Source organism: Protopterus annectens, chromosome 2.part0, assembly GCF_019279795.1.
Source record: "Protopterus annectens isolate FY-2018-M chromosome 2.part0, PAN1.0, whole genome shotgun sequence".
In the NCBI taxonomy this organism is placed as follows: domain Eukaryota; kingdom Metazoa; phylum Chordata; order Ceratodontiformes; family Protopteridae; genus Protopterus; species Protopterus annectens.
In genome coordinates this window covers 440650345-440668271 of record NC_056728.1, presented here as the reverse complement: position 1 = coordinate 440668271, position 17927 = coordinate 440650345, and the positions used below count along the sequence as shown (strand labels likewise).

Here is a 17927-nt window from a genome sequence, read left to right as displayed (position 1 = left end):
CAAAGTGGATAGGCCATTGCATTCATTTCTGCTATAAGCACCATGGAAAACTGACCCCACAAGGGGGTAAGACCCGTTTCACCAGGGCTGCATCTACTTCTACAGCCTTTCTCAGAGGTGTTCCTACCAGGGACATCCTAGAAGCTGCTACCTGGAGTTCTGTACATACCTACACTAAGCATTACCACTTGCCAATTTTTCCTAAACCCAGAGCTGGTTTTGCCACTGCAGTCTTGCAGGGCTTAATGCTATCTAATTGCCTCCTCCCTTCCTTAGCTTTGGGAATCTACCCAAATGTAATGACTGCAACAGTGAAACACGAAGAACATAGTACAGTTGTGTACACTTATGTAGATGCTTGAGTGTGTTCACTGTTAAAGTCCTGGTTACCCTCCCTCCAGCCTCTTGACTTTTTTTGGCTATACCTCTACTCTCCTTTATTATGCTTAAAAGCTTTTTGGTGTATTTGTTTTTTTATTGAAGGTATATCCTTGTAGGTATATGTGTGTGTGTATGTGTATATATATATATATATATATATATATATATATATATATATATATATATATATATATATATATATATATTTTATTGCTTCCCATTACGGGGGCACCTGACAACTGGGGCAAGAAAAACTGACGTAATGGCGTCGGCTGCGTGCTTTATACCCCTGACTACCTGATGTCATGGAAGATGACAGCAACCGATTGAGGACCCAAGACTTTGATAATCAGGCTGACTGAGGGCTACCTGCAAGCAGATAACCCAAATGTAATGACTGCAACAGTGAATACACTCGAACATCTACATTTATGGTAAGTGTACACAACTGCACTTTAGTTGTGGAGCTGACAGCTCATCAGCTCGGTGTACACAGTGTTTATGGCTGAGGTAACTTGTAGGGATGCAACCATTTCACCTTGGTTTTGTCCATCATGAATATAGTTTATGAAAGTTAGTAATGCTGTTTCTTTGCTACTGCTTGGCCTAAATCCATGCTGTGTTGCGGAAAGTAACTTGTTCGCTGTTAAGTAGTTGAACAGCTCTCTGTAAAGCATTTCAAAATAAACAAACCTTCCTTGTGCCTTAGTGGTGGTGCAGCTATTCTTGGACAGGAAAAAAAAGGTGTGCCGTTGGTGTCCTGTGTGCTATTAGCTTCCACTCAGGTGTACATTTAGAAGAAATTGAAAACTGCAAATGTTGTGATGTTGGCTTTCAGTATGGGGGTCTCAACCTGTACTGTTTGTCCTCGACAACATTAAAGCATGTTGAAACATTAGCACTCCACTGAGCCTTTTGTGCTTGTAAACTTTGGAGACTGAAAGCACAGTAGTTAGGAGAGACCTGTGGCATACCTCTCAACTGTACAGATTTTCACAGAATGTCCATATTTCTGCCTCATATTTTTGGTCTGTTTTTCAAAGAATTGTGTTTTTTTCTGGCAAATTAGTTTCAAATCATTAAAGACTAAAGTTAAAACATAATGACAGTCATTTAAGTTTCAGACTTCATTGATAGTCTTTCGGCTTTTCCCAGTTAGAGGTTGTCACAGCGGAACTCCAGTCCACTTATGATTGGCAGTGGAGTTTTACGATGTCGAGTTGCCAGCCTGGCGCCCAACGTTCAGAGAAGGCACACGCACCTACCTGCATGTCAGACTTCATACCATTCAGAAAATACATGCTAATGTAAAACCTGTTTTTGTATCAACTTTCTAAGTTTGTAAGAGCAATATTTAAAAATTGTCCCTATTTTTCGGCCTTTGTCCCACTTTTATTTATGGCTTTGTCCAGATTTCTTGGTCTACCTTTTGTCAGCATGAGACATGCAAAACAACTGAATGTAATTGGAAAACATGTCTTTGTTGTGGCATAGCTGAAATGATGCACTGGTTTGTTTAAAATTTTTAGTTTTTGTTGTATTGAACAGGTCATGCTTGTTAGATTAGTCCTGTACCACAGTTTTTCCAGCTGTGGTTAAGTTGTAATTAGCCTTACACAACAAATTTTCCTGCACCCCCCCCCCCCCCCCCAACTTCACAGTGCATCCAGCTATTCTTACTTTCTCTCTCAGAAAATTCATGATGGCTAGAGAATTTTAATGACAAACCTATATTTGGTGTAACCATAATGCCTTGTGTGAACTGACATCTGTGGTAAAGCATGTGCCCCGACCACCACCTCCACTTTGAGGCGCATTGAGTCAGGCCCTGAGGGAATTTGATTTTCTGGGACTGTTGTGTGTTGCTAATTGCTTTACCTGAGTGAAGAAAATACAGCCAGTATTGCTCAGTCTCACTCCTGCAATCTAGCCTTCTCTCTTTGGGCTTAATGTTCAAACCTGTGTTAATGTTGTAGATGAGAATGCTCCTTCTGCACTGGAAGGCAGCTATAATAGTTTGTCTTTTGATCTAGCCTTCTGACCTCCAGTAGCTCTCTATGACGAACATGCTGTTTTGGTAGCCTTTGTAAGTGTTTTGCCCACAATATATTTTTCTTCCTCAGGTATGCATCCCTTTTCATGTGATCCTGTGGCTCCAGATACGGAGTGCCTGTTGCTTACTAAGCTGAATTAGTTTAAATGTGGTTACACCAGTACTACATGCCAGCTCATCCAGTGGGATAAGTGTTAGCACTGTTGTTTGTATTTTTTAATTGTGTTATGTAGATAAACTGAGTCAGATGATCCCTTTCTGCCAGCACAGTGTAGGTCGTAAGGTCATGTAGCATGTAAATGGCTTCCTCCCTTCAAGTGGTTGAGTTAGAATTGTGTTTTTTGCACCCCAGTGTATTTGTTTCAGGTCTCTCTCCTTCTGTTTTTACTTTGCTACCTTTTGTAGCAATATGCATGGGCTTGTAAGGTATATTTGTTTGTAGGCTTTGATGTCGCACTGTCCTAGGGAGAGATTATTTTTTGGGATGATCACTATTTCTGTTGTGAGAATGTACAGAAGAAAGAGATGTGTGAGGTGCAGGAAGTTTTCCTGTCTGCAGAAATGCATCCACTGTTTTGTTTGCCTGCTTGAAATCCAGTATATAATAAATGCTTGTATTTTGTGCATTTCCTTATTGAGTTTTGTGCAGCTCTGTGTTAGTAACTGTATTCATAGCTATAGCTTCTCTGTTTTGAACAACTGTGACAGACTACTTACAAGTCTTCAAACAAGTGAACACTAATATATGCAAAGTATACACAGAATTAGTACAGAATATTCAAAGTGAAATGGTATGCAGAAGGTGTTTTGCAGTATACGTGTGGAATACAATGTGTATATTAATTGAGGTACACATAGCCAGAATTGTTTGTGCACAGTATACACATTCATATCTGCCATTACCTTAACAAGTAGAACTTGTTTTTAACCATCTGGGCAGCCCAGACACTTGTATAGTTCAAAAACATTTAAAAGGAGCAGCAACCTGCATCTCTATGGCGTTTGATGGCTTTAAGGATATTTTTAGACATTCTGCCATATCAACTTTATTTTGGGGTTATGGAGGAGCTGGAGATTAATCTGGCAGACAGTCACAAAGCAGAGAAACTAGTACTGGATAGGATGTCAGCCTGTCACAGGACACAGGCGTACACACATACAAACTTCAGACTGTTTAAGCAGCTGGAAAAATATTTAGACATTAATCAAATGGCATCCTTTTCCTTAAACTTGACTTAATGTCAGTTTTTTCTTTTTATTAAGTTTTGAAAATCAGTATACGAGCTAGATGAGTTGTAATATTTTGCACTCACATCAGTTTGGGCAGCTCTTAACTGCTTTTATTCTATTATATGGTCCCAGTTGTGCCGCACAGTAGAGCAGTAAGTTGTATTGTCACCACGCAACAAGAGGTGGCTGGTATATTCACGAGTTTTCTCAGAATGTTCTGATGTTCATCGTGTTTCACTGTTGCAGTCATTACAATTGGGTATTCCCGCAGTCGGCCTGAATTCCAAAGTCTAGGTCCGGCGTCGGTTGCTGTTGCCTCCTCCCTGATGTCAGTGCGCCAGGGGTATAAAAGATGCAGCCGACGCCATTTTCTTCAGTCTTTCTTGCCACGCGGTGCCCGAAGCAAAAGCAGTTCGCAAGTGCCGGTCGGCCGACTCCTGAGATTTTCGTGTTTGAATTTCAGATCCAAAGTCTTCATTAAAAGCTAAGTACCCCGTTGGGGAAATTTTTTCTTGCACCAGACCGATGTCAGAAAAAGTTAATAATTGTATTTCTTGTGGGAAGCAAATACCTCATAAGGACTTCATTCTTACTGTATTCTTTGCCTAGGCCCTGATCACGACGTTGCTAATTGTCGGTTTTGTGCTAGATTTAACCAACGCACTATTAAGCGTCAGTACGATTTTGCATTTCACTGTTTTGGCAGAAGATTTAATTACATGATGTCGTCTGATAGCCATCCGACTACCGCAATTCAAAAGAAACGTAAAGAAAAAGACAGGCATCCGAGGTCCAAAACTGACGAGGCTTCTTCTAAGCCAGTCGCTGGTTCTCAGTGAGGCGCTTTCGCAGCCCCTGACACCCGCTACTTTAGAGCCACAGGCCACTTCCGTCTCCCACGTGGAGCTGACTAGGCCGCTGGAAACTCAAGGTATTGGAACCTCGGAAACTATTCCCTCAGATGGGTCCGGAGCCGCTGAGCAGGCATTGGCTTCTGAGGGTGTTTTCAGGCCTACACAGTTATATGTTAAAACAACTTCGGCTTCAAAGGCAAAGACTAAAGCACCTCTAAAGACAAAGAAACAAGTACAACAGCCCCATGGACAGGCCTCCGTGCCTAAAAAACAGATGCTCAAAATGGCCCTAGACCTAATTACTTTGATCAGAGGTTCCCATCCCCCTCCTGATAAGAGGCCTAGGCAAGAGACAGAATATGAATCTTCAGATCAGGTTTCCATTTCTTCTGATTCCTCTTCTGATCAGGGATACTCTCTTCCTCCCTATGAGGATTCTGATGCTGAAGAATCTATCCCTTCATCCTCTTCTCCTGTGGATTATTCTTTTGGGGAAACTGCATACCATGAGGGAGCATTTCCAGTGGGAGAGCCAAGATTATTCAGAATCTAAGAAAAGGCTCAGAGATTTCCTTTTACAACTTCAGCACAGGCCCCTTGCTATTCCACCTGTGTTAGACATTGTAGATGTATTTTCACAGTCCAGTCTGACTCCTGACTCTTTACCTCCAGCTCCTGTTAAGCCAAACAGATACTACAGGGTCCCTGATTCACATAAATTTCTTTTTAAGAACCCTGCTGACCCAGAAACTATCTCTCAGGGTCCCAAAGAGGTCAAGGCTTTCACTGCAAAAAACCCTACCCCCTGTAACAGGGATTCTAGGGCACTGGACAGATGGGGAAAAAAGATTTACACTTCTGCTACCTTGGCTATAAGGGCTTTAAATTGTCTGTTTCATATACTTAAATATCAGCAATATATTATGTCACTGCTTAAACAGAAAATGTTGATAAATTCTGAATGTGCAGAAAATAAAGAAATGCAGGATTTATTGCATGCAGCTGAACAAGTGGGAAAGCATACTTTGCAATGTGGTTTTGATTCTCTGGAGGCTTCCTGCAGGGCCGCTGTTACGGGTTCTGTCATTAGGAGGCATGCTTGGTTAAAGGAACAGAATCTGCCTGATTATGTTAAAGCAAAATTATTAGATGCTCCATTACAGCATGATACCTTATTTGGTGTTAAAGCAGAAGAGGTGTTGAAGAAAATGGAGGACCAAGCTAAATCTATGCAAACAGTGAAGGATTTCTTACAGGTACAGCCTCCAAGATTTAGCAGGCACTGGCCTACAAAGAATTGATGTTCATCGTGTTACCCTGCTGCAGTCATCACACTTGGGTTATCCTGCCGTCAGGCAGTCCCGCAGTCGGCCTGAGTTCCAAAGTCTTGGTCTGGCGTTGGTTGCTGTCACTTCTTCCCTGACGTCAGTGCGCCAGGGGTATATAAGAGACATCCGACGCCATTTTCTTCAGTCTTTCTTGCCGCGCGGTGCCCGAAGCAGAAGCAGTTTGCAAGTGCCGGTCAGCCGACACCTGAGATTTTCGAATCGAATTTCGAAGTCTTCAGTAAAGCTAAGTACCCCGTTGGGGAGCCTTTTCTTGCCTCAGTTCAATGTCAGAAAAAGTTAACAATTGCATTTCTTGTGGGAAGCAAATACCTCATAAGGACTTCCATTCTTATTGTATTCCTTGCCTAGGCCCAGACCACGACGTCACAGGTTGTCGGTTTTGTGCTAGGTTTAATAAATGTACTATCAAACGCCGTTTTTACTTCACACGACATTACTTTGGTAGGAAATTTAATTATATCATGCCGTCGGAGGAGCCGACGACCGGCATGCATAAAAAAGGCAAGGATAAGGGCAGGCAGCCTAGGAACAAGCCAGACTCCAAGGCCTCTGCTGGGCCTGTCACTGGTTCTCCGGTTTTCAGTGAGGCGCCTACGCAGCCCCTGACGACCGCAGAATTGGAACCAGAGACAGCTGTGGATTCTCAAGCGGAGTGTACTAGGCCGACGCAGCCATCTTCATTAGGCCCTTCCGACACCGGGGCAGAAGGAGACCCCAGTGCAGTGGAAACACTTTCGGTTGCAGAAGGTGTCTTCAGACCGACTACACTCACCATTAAGTCTTATGCTAAGCTTAAAACTCCATTAAAACCAAAAAAGACTGTACATCAGTCTACAGTTCAAGGCCCCATGCCTAAGAAACAGATGCTTAAGATAGCTGAAGATTTGATTACCCTAATCAGGGGTTCCCATCCCCCTCCAGATAAAAGACCAAGACAAGAGGAGGATTATGCTTCCTCTGACCAGGTTTCAATTTCCTCAGATTCTTCTGAGGAACAGGATTACACTTTTCCCCCTTATGAAGACTCTGATGCTGAAGACTCTATCCCCTCAGCATCTTCCCCTGAAGACAGCAAGAGCAGGGACAAGGATTTTACTCAAGACTGTTCTTGGTGCCCAGAAAGGACAAAGCCTGGAGACCAATACTGGACTTATCTATTCTAAACACATATCTGGATATTCCAAGATTCAAAATCTTGACTCTGCAGCAGCTTCTGCCCATGCTGGGCAAGAATGCTTGGCTTGTGATTTTAGAACTAAAAGAGGCATACCTGCATGTCTCAATCAGACAATCATGCAGAAGATACCTCAGATTCATAGCTGGCTCAATGCACTACCAATTCTCTGCACTGCCCTTTGGCTTATCTACTGTGCCCAGGGTCTTCACAAAATGCCTGGCTCCAGTAATTGCATTTTGCAGACAGAGGAATACAAATATATCCTTACTTGGACGACTGCCTTATTCAAGCAGAGAACAAGGACATTCTACTATAGCATCTGGCGTTTGTAAAAAGGTTACTAACATGCCTAGGGTACACAGTAAACGAAAGGAAATCAAAACTAGTACCCTCTCAAGAGATAATATTCCTGGGTGCAAGCTTAAATACAACTGCCCAGATGGTTTATCTCACGCTAGACAAACAAAGGCAACTGACTACTTATTTCAAAATGTTGGCAGCAAAGACCCAGTTATCTGCAAGAAAAATTCTGCAGGCTTTGGACTTCATGGCATCCTGTATTCTGCTAATTTCGTATGCAAGACTGCATATGAGGAAACTTCACTTGTATCTAAAAAGTGTTTGGATTCAACATTGCCACAGCCTGGAAACAATAATTACCCTCATTCCCTGCCTGCAACTGGAGTTTCAATGGTGGGCAAAGGCCTGTCACCACAAGGGGCAGCCATTCGCTTTACCCACAGCCAGGCAGATATTAACAACAGATGCATCAGATTATGCCTGGGGGGGGGGGGGCCCCACATGGCAGGAAGATGTATTCAGGGCACATGGTCCGCAAGCCAAATGCATCTACATATCAACCAAAAAGAGATGCTAGCTGTTCAGAATGCCCTGAGAGCCTTCAAGGATCTACTTCATCCGGGACAACTACTGATAAAGACAGACAATACTACAGTCATGTGGTACATAAACAAGCAGGGAGGCACTCATTCCTACCCCCTATGCAGACTAGCCATGACTCTGTGGGACACAGCATTGACTTATCAAGTACATCTGCGATCACAATTCCTGCCAGTAAAGATAAGTACTCTGACAGACGAACTAAGCAGAAACCTCATGGATCCCCACGAGTGGAAATTGGATCCGCAAGTCTTCAGCATGATAACATGGAATTGGGGATGCCCAGACATAGATCTATTTGCCTTCCCTCACAACTGCCAACTACAGAGATTCTGCACAAGGACTTATCACACGTAAGAATGGAAAGTGGATGCCTTGTCATTCAGCTGGAACAACCTTACAGTATATGCCTTTCCTCCACTGCCTCTCCTCCCCAAGGTACTCCTAAAAGTCAGACAAGAGAAGCCAAAAATGATACTGATTGCCCCAGACTGGCCCCGCCAGCACCGGTACCCAATCCTAAGGAACTTGTCTCAGTACCCAGCCTGGACATTACCTCAAATTCCTCACTTACTGTCCCAACACAACAATCAGATCCTGCACAGCCAACTCAAGACCTTAAATCTGGCAGCATTTTGGATAATGTAGTCATTCAAAACACACCTCTGTCTAAAGCGGTGATGGATGTTATTTTGGAGGCCAGGAGGCCTAGTACCAGAAAATCTTATGCTGAAAAATGGAAGAGATTCTGTGCTTAGAACCAGGCACAAGGGATTGACACGACTGTACCAAATATTCCTCAGATTTTGCAGTATTTAACTGAGATGCTGGACAAAGGCCTATCCTTTTCATCAATTAAGATTCATGCCTCTGCCATTTCAGCTGATTACAATACAGAGCCACCTATATTTTCTCATCCTTTATTAAGGCAGTACCTCAGAGGAGCCAAAAACATACTGCCTCCAAGGAGATCACCAATACCTGCATGGGACCTCAATTATGTCTTGGAAAAACTCTCCCCGCCTCCTTTTGAGCCAGCCGCTACAGCTGATATAAAATTTTTATCATGGAAAACAGCTCTGCTCCTAGCAATAACCTCTGCAAGACGAGTCTCAGAGCTACAGGCACTCATGGCTGTGGAATCTGAACCTTTTATCATTTTCTATCCAGATAGGGTTTCTCTGAGGACAAACCCGACATTTATGCCTAAGGTAGTGTCCAGTGTGGCCCTTAACCAAACTATTCATTTGCCTACCTTTTACCCAATCCCACAGAATAAGGGTGAGACATCTGCATTCTTTGGACATACACAGACAGTTGCGCTTCTACTTGGACAGAACCAAAGCTTTCAGAAAGACTGAGCAATTACTAGTGGCATATGCTGCAGGATCACAAGGAAAGGCCATCTCAAAGCAGACTATTTCAAAGTGGGTAGGCCACTGCATTCATTTCTGCTATTCACAACATGGCAAATCATTGCCTAAGGGCATTCGGCCACATTCAACCAGAGCAGCAGCCACTTCAGCAGCCTTCCTCAGAGGAGTACCAACCAAAGACATTTTAGAGGCTGCAACCCGGAGTTCAGTGCACACTTTTACATAGCACTATCACTTACCACTCAACTCTAAATCCAGGGCAGGCTTTGCCACTGCAGTTCTGCAGGGCCTCATAGCCGCTCCTAATCCTATTTAGCTCCAGCCTCCCAACCTTAGCTTTGGGATTCAACCCAATTGTAATGACTGCAACAGTGAAACACGATGAACATAGTACAGTTGTGTAAATGTAGATTTTCGAGTGTATTCACTGTTGCAGTCCAGGTTACCCTCCCACCATCTCCCTTATCTTTGCTGGAGCCTATCTGTACTTCTCTATTCTATACAACCTATATGGTTTATTTGCTTGTAGATGAAGGAAAAATTTACCTTGGTGCATGCATGCTTTATTGACATATTTTCAGCCTACTCTTTTGGGGGCACCTGACATCTGGGGCAAGAAAAACTGAAGAAAATGGTGTCTGCTGCATCTTTTATACCCCTGGCGCACTGACGCCAGGGAGGAGATGACAGCAACGGATGCCGGACCTAGACTTTGGAATTCAGGCCGACTGCGGGTAGTCTGCCAGCAGGATAACCCAATTGTAATGATTGCAACAGTGAATACACTTGAACATCTACATTTATGGTAAGTGCACAACTGTACTGTCTCTTCCCTTATTCCAAAGACGGTCAGTATGTAGATTGGTAACTCGTAACTGCCTATAGCTGTGTATGTGGGGAATAAATCCTAATAATCTGCTTGCATTCCCTACTTGCAAGTAAACTCTGGATGGCAGTGACTGTTTAGTGGTTGCTATAGGAATCAGATGTGACTCAGCAATATTGGATGGTGATGGCCCAGATTTTGCCTAAAAGTCTCCTGAATCAGATTGCCTGTAGGGTTATCAGATTAATAAAGTAAACAGTTTACCGGTAGGCACTTGAGGATTAATCCACCTCAGTGCAACAGGAAGGGTTGGAGGAACTGTCAATGACTGGTGATTGTTGAGTGCTTTGGCATTTAACCCTGTAAATCCTCTAAATCCTCGTTTGTTTGTTTTTTTTTTCTAGGCACAGGAGAAAGTGGTAAAAGCACATTCATCAAACAGATGAGGATTATCCATGGTTCTGGGTACTCTGATGAGGACAAACGAGGCTTTACAAAATTGGTCTATCAGAATATCTTCACAGCCATACAGGCTATGATAAGAGCAATGGAAACTCTCAAAATACCCTACAAGTTTGATCATAATAAGGTAAGCAGAAATTAGTAAATATGATTACTGTACTTAGTTACATCTTATTATATGTAAAATATATTGTCCTTTGAAAGATGAAGCTTGGCATGAGATAAATGTAGGACTTCAACTTTTATATGCTGTTGTATCATGTGCCAGCTGCTGTTTTAAGAAGTCTGTAAGGAGGATGCGAGTATTATGAGTTGTGGAATTGCTTTATTCTGGTGGCTTAGTAATAATCTAGAAGTTTTTTTTTTTATTTTACATGACCGTTTGTACATGTTTTAAAACCTAATTAGATAATGTTCTTATGCTTAACATCAGGCTTGATTCCATATTACTGTTTGTTATCTACAAGTACTGTGACCCAGGATTTGGGTACTGTTATTGCCAATGAGGCAGCCCAGGCTTTTGAGAGACTTTAGAAGCTGTTGCTGATGCATATTCACATTTGTAGAGAACTGCTAGCCACTATATCTTGAACTTTAGAAGCTCAGAGATTCATTGGGCTGTGTATATGATAGGTGCTGGAGACCCAGTCATTATTTCATTCTGCAGAGAAAAAAGGAAGGCTGGTGGTCCTCTTTAAGATGAAGCTTCATGATTTGTTTTCATATGAGGAGTTCCCTTGTTCAGGGATCAGTTAATGTTTCATTGATGAGACTGGAAGTGATGTTGAAAGATGCAGATGAAAGTGCTGTTAGAAGCTGCGTTGTGACATGAGTGTGCGCTAAAATCATTCTGATGCCTTTTTTGTCTTATTTAAGAAGTATGTGAAGCCAAGAGTTAGCTGCTTTAGCATTTAATCTGCCACACTACACAGATTCTGTGTCTGAAAGCATGTGTGTTTATTTTGCTCTTTGAGACTGCCCTGCTGAATGTCTTCTTTTCAAGGTATCAAAGGGGAAGATTATGAAATAGCTCGTGTCTGTTGTACCTTCATACCTCACCATCTGGGCAATGCGTAGGCTACCATTCCTCTGAGCTTTCTGCAGCCACTGGCAACACAAGTCCATATAAAGACATACTGCTAGCAAAATATTGCAAATAGGATACATAATTTTGAAACTAAACTAATATTAACAGCTTGTGCACTTGGCATGCTCATCCTATAGGGTCGGAGGGTAGGACAGAAGAGGATATCTACATCCACAATCCTTTGAAATAGGGGAACCCAGGGGAGACTTATGGCTCTCTCTGTGCTACTGACAGAAGCATAGATTGACAGTGGAGGTGGGAACTGAGTCCACAAAATTTTGAGTAGCATGCCCCCCCCCCCCAAGTGTGGAATTACAGACTTACACAAATGTTGTCATTGTCAGGATGCCTTTGAGAGCACAGATTCCCAGGTGTCTGTTTCATTGACAGTCCTTCAGGTGACTCACCCTAGGGGATCTAGGGACTACCCACTTCTGTGAAGCAAGACTGACTCCAGTAGAAGGCAGATTGATGGACAGCGGGGAGGGGGGACCCCCCCCCCCAAAAAAAAATGTGCAATGCATTTTTTTTCTTTTTTATAATTTTTCCAAATCTTTTGGGTTTCTAATACCATGATGGGAATGGACCCCATTCCTAAGTCAAAGTACGATTAAAGTTCATGAAATTAGTATTGTCTCACTATCTCATGTCAGCTAAAAGTGCTCTTCGCAGCACCTGCAATGTGCCCAGTAATGACTCCTGCAATTTTTTTTTTTTTTTTTATAAGACCTGTTGCTCCTACTACTGTTGGAACTATCTGGGTATCTTTCTTCCACATTGCTCTCGATTCTGCTTGCAAATCCTAATGTTTTATGACTGTGTGTGTCTTTGTACGCAGGACACTGTAGTCACTGGGTGTGGCGATTTCAATGATCAATGCTACTTTTGTCTTCTTTTCCTGGACCACTATATGTGTTTTTCTTGCATATATCTTTTGAACTGTTGGTAATGGGTGATCCCATGTGATGTAGACTTCATCATTTTCTATGATGCTTTGTGGCTGATATTTCCAGTGTTTTTCATCCACTTCAATACCATAATGTTTGCACAATCTCCAGTGTAACAGTCTCGCCACATTATTATGCCTTTCAGTATACAGTCGTCCTGCCATTAGTGTGTCGTAGCAACGAGGTGCGCAACTGTTTCCATTTCTGTTTTACAAAACCTACATTTGCCTGTTTCTTCCACATGTTCAATGGACTTCGTAAACCAACGTGTACGTAGCCCACTATCTTGGGGCTCCATCTCTTGGTTTAAATTCACCTCTCCTTAACCATTCCTGCATTCGTTCCTGATCAACATGAGGTTCTTCCAGAAGTTTTCTATACTTGCAACTACATTTATGCTTTTTTCACATCTCTTCCCTTCTCGTCTGGTCCTTCACCTTATATTCTTTCTTTTTTGGGTTTTTTTGGTACATTCAGTCGCTGCCTGATTTTTAACTACTACTGGTTGGAATTCCATTCCTGCTTGATGCCGAAATGCTTCTGCTAGCTTAAGTCATCTTATATTTACTCTCCTCATGTTTCAAAATTTTCACTACATTTGGGTCTTGTGAAGTCAGCAGATATTTGTGGAGTCCCACGATTGTAGATCTATACATGTAATCAATTTCAAGGAGGCCCATCCCTCCTTCAGAATGGGGTATATATAATCTTGGTACGCACTAATTTTTATAAATCATTTGGTGAACATGAAGCATTCTTCTTGTTTTCCTGTCTAATCTGTACAGCATGTTTTGGGGCTAGTCAGTCACTCCAAAACTGTAAGTTAGGACAGGAAGAGCAAATTGGTTTGTAGCTTGGATTTTGTTCCTAGATGTGTCAGTGCTGTTTTCAGGATTAATTTAAGTCTTCTGAAGTACTCCTTAGTAAGTTTTATTCACATTTGTGCATGTTTTATTGTTGATCCTTCATCATTTCCCAAATATTTATACACTTCCTCTTGCTCAAGTTCTTTTGTATCGCATTCTTGTCCCAAACTGATGTTTTCTTGGTGCTGCAGTTTTCCTGCTATAAAGGTTGCTTTTGCACATTTATCAAGATCAAATGACATTCATATATCATCTGGAAAGGTTTTGACAACTTGCAGTTGTGCTTTCAGTAACTCATCTGATAAGCTATAGTTTCAAATCGTCGACAAATAGAAGATAAGTCTTTGCACTTTATTTTCTAGGAGCCAAATTATAGTCAAGACCTTGGCTGTTAAGTGGACAGCTTAATGGATTAAGGGCAAGGCAGAATAGCAGCAGTGACAGAGTCACCCTGGAATATCCCCCTTTGGTTTTTTAATCCCTGGAATAATAAATTGTCCTTTATCATGGCTTAATTGCAAAGTGATCTGCTACTGTTTCATGGTCACTGCAATGTAATCGATCAGTGTAGGGTGTATCTTATATATTTTTAAGCACTGTTTTACCCATGAATGCAGGATACTATCAAATTCTTTTTTTGTAGTCCGTCCAGGCCAAACTTTAGGTCTTCCTCTTTTTACATTTCTCCCCTCTGACTTTATTTAATAACAAACGATCCTTTGTTACGTATGACTTTTTCTTTTATTGCCCTTTTGTTCTGTTGCCGTAGCTGAGTTTTCTTCTAAATGACTGTAAACTCTGTCGGCATCAATTACAGTGTGTAGTTTATACATCGTCAGAAAGCAAGTTATTGGCCTATAATTTTTAGGGTCGCTTGCAGGTTCACTCTTAAGTAGGAGCATTGTTTTTTCTCTTAGCCAGGTTGGTGCCTGTTTGGGGTGCGCATATAAAGAATTCTTACTCGTGGCTAAATCTTCATGCCATGATGTTAATACTTTTAGCCAGAAGTTAGGTACTGCATCTGGGCATGGGGTTTTCCAATTAGCGGCTTTTCTTAACTTTGTTTCAATCTCTCTGGTTGTTACTTCATCGCATTTCATATCCTGTACTTTTAAAATTATTAATCTTTCTTTTACTTCTGTCCAGTTAGCATCTTTATGTTCCACAGGATCTTCATAGATGCTTCTCCAAAATGTATCTATTTCTTATTTTTTGGTGGTCTTTCAGTTCCGTTCACATTTCCCAGTTCCCTATAAAACTTTTTTGGGTCATCAATAAATTGCTCATTTTGTACTTTTCCTTTATATTCATCTACTTATCTTCCAAGTTTTTCCACCTGTGCTGAGATTTTAATTTATTATTTGCGATAGTGCATGATAGATCCTGATCTGTACTAATTGCGCATTGCTTTTATCACGTCTATCTTTCTGAGTATTTTTGTTGATTTGTTCCCTCTTCTATACTCTTCTAATAGTGACACTTCTTGTCTTAGTTGCTTTATTTTTTATTGTGTGTGTTTTCTGACAGCTTCATGGAATATTTTAAGCTATTTTTGTTCAGTGTTCAAATAGCAATTTTCTGAGTCTGTATGTCCTCCCTGTGGTCACGTGAGTTTCCTCCGGGTGCTCTGATTTCCTCCCTCATTCCAAAGACAATGCAGTAGGTGGACATATAACAGGTGGAAGAAAATCATGGCAAAAATTAGGAGGTGCAGCACCCAGCAGGATAAAAGCACCCATTAAACTAAAATAACTCGGCAGACAAATAGTCTACCAAAGCCAAATTTGAGCTAAGTTTGGCCTCCCAGGCCAATGACAACCACAAAGCATTCTTTAGCTATGTCCGCAACCTTAAAGGCAGTACACAATTGTGTGCAGAGCTCATTGTAAATGAAGCCACCTATACTGAACTAGAAGATATAGCAAACCTCCTGTTTGATAAATACAGATCCAACTTTACTCCTCTCTCCACCTCGGCCTTCCCTCAGGAAATATCAAATATAACTCCCCCTACTGTCACTAGGGAACAGGTCTTTAATGCTCTGTCTAAGACCAAGAACACTGCATCAGTGGGCCCAAACAATATCCCAGGATACTTTCTAAATAGCATGAAACATGACCTATCAGGGCCTCTGGAGTTACTGTTTAACTGTAGCCTCCAAACAGGCTCCGTGCCTCATGAATGGAGAAAGGTAACAGTCATCCCTCTGCACAAAGGTGGGTCATCTACAGACCCTGGAAACTAGACACACAAGTCTCACTCGTCTTGTATGTAAAGCCATAGAAAGAATTGTCATGGAGATGATCAACAGAGATATAGTAAACCTCCACACACTGGACCCAACCCAGTTTGGTTTCATAAAGGGCAGATCATGCCTACTTAACCCGGTGGACTTCTTTGAGAAGGTCACCAAAGCAGTGAATGAGGGCAAAATTGTTCATACTGCCTACCTTGACCTGGCCAAGGCATTTGACACAATACCCCACTCAGGGATTGTTGATAAACTCAAGAGGTTAGGTACAAACCCATACATCACCCAGTGGCTAGCCAACTGGTTCAAAGACAGGTCCCAGGAAGTTGGAATTGGGGAGTCCACCTCTATAAAGAAGCCAGTCACACGTAGAGTCCCTCAGGTACTTGGACTGCTCCTTTTTGGCATTTACTTCTCAGAAGTTAAGGCCAATGTCAGTGGTCTCTCGCTGACTAAGTTTGTAAATGATTGCAAATTAGGAGTTGTCATTGAATCTCACACTGACTCAAATGTTCTCCCTCCAGGAGACACTGACACACACAAACAACTGGTGTCAGAGTCGTGGACTAAAACCAAATGCCAAGAAATGCATAATGGTATCCTTTGGGAAGTCATCCATCCCTGGTAACTATCGTATTGACAGCACATCCCTTAAGAGTTGACCCAATAGTTCAGGACTTAAGGACACACACTGATAGTAATCTAGCCTTTGATCCTCACGTGCCTACAGTGGTGAGAAAATCATTCTATGTTGTGCAACCTATAAACAAAGGTCCAAGTCCAAGGCAGTCATTGTTCTACTGTATTCGGCATTCATCAGACCGGTCATTGAGTATAGTGCCCCCTTTGGTATGTACCTAACCAAGTATATCCAACAACTGGAATGTCCACAGAGGTTCCTCACCAAAAGCATACCTGGGCATAAGTAATATGTCCTATGCTGACTGTCTCAAGGCCCTATCTCTGTATTTTGTCTCCTACAGGCTTTTGAGGGGAGATCTGTGCCTGGCATACAGAGCATTGTCAGACCCAACTCTGGTTGACCTTCTGCATGTCCACAAAACAAACAGCGCCAGAATTATCTATTCTAAAGACTTAAACCTTGCCTGTGATATAAATAGGACCTGCTAGAGAGATATGTATGTATCCCAGAGACTACCCCGTCTATGGAACAGGCTCCCCATCCATGTGAAGCAGAGTTACTCCCTAATCCAATTCAAGTGCAACTTGGATGGGAAACCGGAAATTCATCCCTGGTTTGGCACCTATGTCTCTAATGGACACGGGTATCCTGTAAATGGTTCATCTACCAGGTCCATACTTACACTTATCAAGGGTATTAGAACTTGTCAGAGATTTGGGATGCATGGCTAGGCTTAAAAAGGCCCTTGTGTTCGTTAGCCTAGTAAACACCTGTGAACCTATGACTGGGCACTCTAAATTGTCTGTAGGGGAGTGTATGTGTGAGCGAGTAGTGAGAATGAACTGCCGCGGCAGGTCTAGCCATCCGGCAGTGTAAACCTTGGCTCAAGATCATTGTCGCTACTGAAGTGACATCCTGACCCCATGTGCAAAATGGGAAAAAGGGTTGAGGATGGATGGATTGAAGTAATACTAACTGCTTTATTCTGTAAACAAAACCAAAGCTGAAATTCTTTGTTGAGATTTACACAATATTACTTGCCTAATTTCAGTGCATTCTGACAAGTTTGCTTAAAGCAGCAGTCTAGTCTCTTACTATTTATTTGTTTGACCTACACTATACCTATACTTCTTGTAACTTGTAATTAATTGTTGTTTTTAATTGTGGAGCTTTTCTCCCCGGGCCTCCGCTGAAAAAGGACCTGTGTCCAGTCGGAGTTTCCTGCTCAACAAATATAAATAAATAAATAAATAAGAAAATACAAAGCGAACTGGACGAGCAGGAAAATAAAAATAAAATTTTATTGAGCGCTTTCGTCAATTTTTAACTATGACTTCTTCAGAAAAAAGTCAAGTTACACACTGAGTCCTATATAACCAGTGCAATAAATCAATTAAAAAGACTATAAAAAGTACATCCATTTTTAAAGGTACAGGCTCCCTTAATGCATTTTACTAGCAAGTCATGTAAATTTTGACCATAGGTATTATATCTCTTTGTAACTATATTTTCATAACCGTAAACA

General features: G+C 41.8%; 1 protein-coding gene across 1 annotated transcript in view; it reads left to right on the top strand.

The window, feature by feature from the left end:
- The window catches only part of LOC122793121 (guanine nucleotide-binding protein G(q) subunit alpha), a 2223046-nt gene that overhangs the window by 782239 nt on the left and 1422880 nt on the right, over window positions 1–17927 (top strand). The window contains exon 2 of the mRNA XM_044060871.1: window positions 10551–10735. Coding sequence (XP_043916806.1) covers window positions 10551–10735 — 185 coding nt within the window. The remainder of the gene's footprint in view (window positions 1–10550; window positions 10736–17927) is intronic.